At 39.2% G+C, this 6,615-nt stretch overlaps 1 protein-coding gene across 2 annotated transcripts in view; it reads left to right on the top strand.

The window, feature by feature from the left end:
* LOC111368781 (adagio protein 1-like) overlaps nt 1-5,669 on the top strand; it is a 13,263-nt gene extending 7,594 nt beyond the window's left edge. The window contains exon 3 of one of the 2 annotated variants that reach the window (XM_022990231.1): nt 3,597-5,669. In XM_022990231.1, the coding sequence (XP_022845999.1) occupies nt 3,670-5,205 (1,536 nt within the window). In that variant the 5' untranslated portion in view covers nt 3,597-3,669 and the 3' untranslated portion in view covers nt 5,206-5,669. The remainder of the gene's footprint in view (nt 1-3,596) is intronic. The other variant, XM_022990225.1, reaches the window with a different exon arrangement.
* The last annotated feature ends 946 nt before the right edge of the window (nt 5,670-6,615 follow it).

Raw genomic sequence — 6,615 nt, 5'->3', positions numbered from 1 at the left:
ACTTTCTTGAAACCTCAGATCCTCTACCTTTACTATCTGATGTAGGGGTAGTATTAGAAGGAGGAGGTCCTAGAATAGACTTAGGGAATGGAGTGGATGCAGAAGAGGTTACAGTGCGGGAATCACTACGACTTCTGTACGGTGTCCTAGTCACTAACTCGTAATCCCTAACGAAAGAGTAGGCGTGGTCAAGAGTGGTGACACCTCTAAGAACAAGCTCACGTCTAAGATCATCCCGTAGGCCTTGCCTAAACCTACTCAAGGTCATGATTTTATCCTCAACGACCTGACATCTCATTCGAAACTCATCAAATTGAGCAACATATTCGATCACAGGTCGACTGTCTTGCGTAAGTGCGTTCCATTGATCCAGCAAGTTGCCCTTGTAAGATTGAGGTAAATATTTTTCTTCAAGGCGGCGCTTCATTTCATCCCAGTTCCCAACAGGGGGAGTATAGCGCCTCTCTAGGAGGTCCTCAACAGTTTCCCAAAACAGTTGAGCTGTGCCAGTTAATTTCAAACTGGCAAATTGTACCCTCCGATCTTCAGGGACCCCATACCAAGGAAAGAAGCGATCCATATCTCTAACCCATTGATTGAATACACTAGGATCTAGACAACCATCAAATGTAGGGGCATCTAACTTAATATTTCGAAAGAGGCGCTCCTCGTGGCGAGGGTGAGATAGTGTACCATGACGGTGATGTTCCCGCTCGCGTCCACGAGCTTGGTTTCCCTCCCTACGATCACGTCTAGCATGGTGTCGACCACCTTGTGGACAACGATGAGGTCTATTAATAGAAGCGTCAGAATTTTCAGCTTCAGTTGAGTATTGGATTGGGTCAAGAGTGTTTACCCTAGCGGTTAGGGCTCTATTCTCCTCATGAGTAGCGGCTAACTCAGTTTGGACAGCCGTTAATTGATTTTGTAATTGTGCCAACTGTCGGATGATAGCTTTAATGTGGGAAGGGTCCATGGCAAGGGTACTAGCACTAGACGCAATAACTCGACCACTATGCAATTGTATACACAGTAACACTAGCTATGTGAGGTGCGCTATAGAGATAAAAAATAACGAGTGCTAAAAGTAGATTTGCAATCTGAAATTTTATTATTATTGTTGTTGTTGTTATTTGTTAACTTAAAAAAATGGGATTACGTATGATCCGATCGCAAGCTAATAGCATTAATGCAAATAAAATAAAAGCAAAGGTACAAATGATCGACTCAGTCACGTGTGGTAAACAAGAAAGCAATGGGAGTTAGTTTGTGAATTTCAAACAATTAGATTTAAGGCAAAAATTATCAAAGGGCTAGTACACAAAGAATTAACTTATGCAATTCTAAAACAAAGAAATAGTGTCAACTAAAATAGATAGGAGCAGGAACTCCCTGAGTTCAGTTGGCCTGAGTCGTCCCAGCGTCGAATGTCTCTACTTTCTGAACTACTAAGCTCTGAAATGCCAAGACAGAAAATTCCGTGTTCGTTGAGATGCAGTACTTATTAGTCAACTAAAATAAACCTGTAAAACAATGTCAGGAAATTCTCAAAATTCTCGAATTTTTTTTTTTTTTGGCTCTTTTCTTTTCTCTTTTTTTCTCTTTTTTCTTTTTTTCGGACTTTTTTTTTTTAAAATAATACAAAATCAGAACAACAAAATAATAAATGAGCCCATTTCACAAATTTTGGGCCTAACTCAAATTCAAACTCTCAATCAAGCCCAAGCCCAAGCAATAACTAATAAAGCCAACCCGATTGAAATCAAGCCCAAACCCAATTGATAACTAATAAACCAACCCGAGTAACTAATAAACCAACCGATTGAAGAGTATATATCCACTGCACAGCAACTTTGGATCCACTGTCTGGCGGTGCTGTGGGAGTCGCAGTGTTGTGGAATCGGCGTCTTGGGAGGTGGGCGACGAAGGAGAGTCTCAATTATTTGGGTCGCCGATTTACTAGCAGTCGACGAGGTCCGAATTCGTCCTGGAATTTGTGTGTTCAGAGGTCCGAATTCGTGGGCTGTCAAGCTCGAACAGGTGATGGTTTCGTTTCTGGTTGTTGTAATTTCCGACGGCTTATTTCAATTTCTGGTGTACTATGATGGTTTGGTTCGATTTTTGGTTTACTATCTTGCTGGTGGTTACGGTTCAGTGCGTCAAAGGAGGCAGAGTTGTTGACTGTGTTTTGTATCAGTGGGGTTAACGGTGAGAGTTGATTTCAGTGGGGTGTTGCAGTGGATTAGGGGAATTTGGGGGTGGTGGGTTCTGCAACAAGGTTATTATGGGTTTAATGAGTTTTGGGTAACCGGAAATTTTTTTTTTGTTGCAGTGAAAATTCCCAAGTTTAGCTCTGATACCAATTTGATGTAGGATGAATAAGAAAGAAAGAAGAAGGAGAAAGGAGCAGAAGAGAAGAAGGGAACCTGGGGGGAAGAACGCAAAGTGGAAAAACGGGGAGGGGCTGTAGAAGCCAACTTTTATTCAATCAAATTCATCAATCCAATTACAATGTAAAATAGGTTTAAATACTGAAAACACTGCAAATCAAAAACTTAAAAGATAGGGCCAAGCCCATTACACAAGTCCATAAAAATAAAATAACTCAAGTCCAACTAAGAAATAAAAGTCCAACTAAAATAATTAAATATCATCCAACTAAAGTAATAAAACTGGGATGTCATCATCANCAAGTCCAACTAAGAAATAAAAGTCCAACTAAAATAATTAAATATCATCCAACTAAAGTAATAAAACTGGGATGTCATCATCAATAAGGCTCCCCCACAAAGGGTTGCTAGACCTTCTGTAAAATGTTGCTTGAGTAATAAGATTAGTGGTTTGGAAATTGATTTCAAATTTTGAGTAATGCCCCATCTGAGCTTTAATTTATGTCATCTCAAGTTGAGCTCATGGATTTTAGACTCACTAAGCATGGTATATTGTTGGTGCAGTTTGTTCCAGCTTGCTGTCAAACGATAATAATTCATAAAGTTGTTCATTAATGTTGTTGTCCTGGTTGTTGTGCATTGAATATTATTTTAGCTTTTCTTTTAATTCTTATGATTATATTGACTTCGATGTATACCTGAATGTGTCAGTTTACCTCAACTGTCTTGTGCATCTTTAAAGTAATAACTCACTGTAGGATCCTATTAAAACCCTATACTGGTAGGGTTGAAGGCATAAAGAGTGCCAAAAGTTAATGAGGTTGTATAATTAATTGACACCTGTTAAAAAATGATGTATGGTAGTCAAAAACAATATTTTTTTCATGCAAAAAGATCACATTGCAAACAGATCACCACTAATTTGTTTGATTATGAATAAAGTCAGTGTACTTGGGCGGATATCTTAAATACTGGCTCATAGTCAGTGAAAATTTGTTCAATTGAGAGATTCAAAAATGTTGAACATTGTTCCAGACTCAGCTTTAAGTTACTGGTGACTGATTATGCCCATTGATAGTCCTGCATGCTTTTTCTTGGCCAATAATGACTGTTATTACTTTCTTATAAAATTGTGTTCATATCATTGTTCAAAGCATCTGTTGTGACGATGAGCTGTGTATTTGACTATGCTTAAATTTTCTGCAGTCGCTTCTTGCAATGCAGGGGCCCATTTGCTAAGAGAAGGCATCCACTGGTGGACCCAATTGTAGTCTCTGAAATGAGAAGATGCCTGATGGAAGGTGTTGAATTTCAAGCTGAATTGTTAAATTTTAGAAAAGATGGATCCCCGTTAATGAATAGGCTGCGCATGACCCCAATATATGGTGATGACGAGACAATAACCCATATAATTGGCATACAGTTCTTTACGGAAGCAAATCTTGATCTGGGTCAACTTCCAGGATCTTCAGCAAAGGAGACTTCTAGAATATCTGAAAGGTTTAAATTTAGTCCTTCTCCTTGTGTACTAGTTACAGACGGGAAGCGAAATATCAGTGGCGGGGTTTGTGGACTAATGCAGTTAAGTGATGAAGTCCTCTCTATGAAGATTCTTTCTCGGCTGACTCCTAGAGATATTGCATCTCTTGGCTCTGTTTCTCGGCGATTGTATGAGCTGACTAAGAATGAGGATCTCTGGCGAATGGTCTGCCAAAATGCATGGGGCAGTGAAACAACTCGAGTGTTAGAAACAGTGCCAGGTGCTAAACTCTTAGGGTGGGGTAGATTGGCGAGGGAACTTACCACTTTAGAAGCAGCAGCATGGAGAAAGCTAACAGTGGGAGGTGTTGTTGAACCCTCTCGTTGCAACTTCAGTGCATGTGCTGTTGGTAATCGTGTGGTTCTTTTTGGTGGGGAGGGTGTCAACATGCAACCCTTGAATGATACCTTTGTGCTGGACCTGAACTCGAGCAATCCGGAGTGGCAACATGTCAAAGTAAGCTCTCCTCCTCCTGGGCGCTGGGGCCATACACTTTCTTGTGTGAATGGGTCCCATCTTGTTCTGTTCGGGGGCTGTGGGAGACAAGGTTTACTTAATGACGTCTTTGTGTTGGATTTGGACGCTACGCATCCTACTTGGCGTGAAATCTCCAGCTTGGCTCCTCCACTCCCTAGATCTTGGCATAGCTCCTGCACACTGGATGGAAGCAAGCTGATAGTCTCCGGTGGTTGTGCAGATTCTGGAGTGCTTCTTAGCGACACTTTTTCACTTGATCTTTCTATGGAGAAACCAGTGTGGCGAGAGATACCAGTAGCATGGACTCCACCTTCACGTTTAGGACATACATTGTCAGTTTATGGTGGGAGGAAAATCTTGATGTTCGGGGGTCTTGCGAAGAGTGGTCCTCTTCGGTTTCGATCAAGTGATGTATTCACCATGGATCTGAGCGAGGAGGAACCATGTTGGAGATGTGTAACGGGGAGTGGTATGCCTGGTGCTGGAAATCCTGGAGGTATAGCTCCTCCTCCCCGGCTTGATCATGTGGCGGTGAGCCTCCCAGGTGGCAGAATCCTCATATTTGGTGGTTCTGTGGCCGGTCTTCACTCTGCATCTCAGCTCTATATACTCGATCCAACTGAAGAGAAACCGACATGGAGGATTCTGAATGTACCTGGGCAGCCTCCAAGATTTGCTTGGGGACACAGTACATGTGTTGTTGGAGGTACTCGAGCCATAGTCCTTGGAGGTCAAACCGGGGAAGAATGGATGCTAAGTGAGCTTCATGAACTATCTTTAACAAGCTCCACGATATGAGGAAAATGAAAGTTCAGGTGTTTTTTCCGCAGCAAGCCATCTTTTAGGCTCCATTACAATGTCTCTTCTTCATTTGCTAGAAATGCTCGTTGAGTATTGGTGTTGTCGATTGCGGTGCTTCAGCCAATCGCTGAAATTGATTCATTTTCTCGTTGTAAGGCTAGTGGGAACACTTAGAGCCAACGACACGAACCGGGCTTGATTTTATGATTTTGTATCAAAATGTGCAATGTAAAATGCTGCCACCTTGCATCATTTGCTGTCTCTAGGATGCTAATACTTGGTAGGGTTGTAGGACAATATCATACACGTAGGTTTAGTTTCCAATATATATTGTCACTGTGTTGTGCTTTCTGTAAGTTGAAACACAAAAAATATTAAAAAAAAAAGAAAAAAAAAACCCTACTATATCCGTATGTGTGTACAATTTTATGTTATTTTTTGTTTAATAACTATTGGTGATGTATTTGGTTGAGAAAGTCCTCGTAACTTCTTGCATAAGACCCTTTACTGACAGCGTACTGACATACAGTGCTAATTGAGATTTAGGTGCTAATTGAGATTTAGGGCATGTTCAGTCGTCATTATGAAAATTAATTTTTTGACCGTTAGAGAGAAAAATGAGTCTCACCTATGAGTGAAGAAGTTAAAAATAATGGTTGAAATAGTGAAATAACAGTAAAAAAAAATTGATTTTTCTGAGCGAAAAATTGCTATCAAACGAGGGCTTTACATGTTATTTATAATAATGATTTTTATCCAAATATTCTATTAGCCTTAAATTCTAATACCTATTGCTTATTTTCCTTATTTAAAAATGTGGAAGGTAAATAAGTATTTTATGACAAGTGCTACTAATGGAAGGTTGAAGTGAGAAAACTTTAAATAAAAGTTAGGACATAAAGGCTATAATTATCAAAGATTTAAAACCATATGAACAATTAAAATGTGTAATAAATAAAAAAATTTCTTGTGAATGAAGGAAAATTCTACTTGTACATAATTATTGTACATAATGGTATCCATAATGTGATATGACAATCATTCGATTGTTGATATGAGTGTGAGATTTGAATTAAAGGTTGGATCTAGTGCCACGTGTAATTATGGACACCATTATGTAGACAATTATGTACATATAACACTTTTCGTGAATGAATTATCGTACACGTGGGTAGCCATATTTTTCAATAAATGCACCGCATTTTATTGTATTGAAATCTAAAACTTTTTTCATTGTCACATTTACATCCCTAACTTTTTTTTATCAAATTTTTAACATTAAATTTCATTAATGAGCAAATTTTCTCCTTTATAAAGATTTTTTTCAAAAAAATTTGTTTGCGACAAGTATTTAATCACAATTAGCATTTGCTAATTATATGAGCAGCAAATAAGTATTTTTACTTC

This window comes from Olea europaea, chromosome 2 (genome assembly GCF_002742605.1).
Source record: "Olea europaea var. sylvestris chromosome 2, O_europaea_v1, whole genome shotgun sequence".
Classification (NCBI taxonomy): Eukaryota; Viridiplantae; Streptophyta; class Magnoliopsida; order Lamiales; family Oleaceae; genus Olea; species Olea europaea.
The sequence above is the reverse complement of the archived record's forward strand: the minus strand, read 5'-3'. Positions and strand labels throughout refer to the sequence as shown.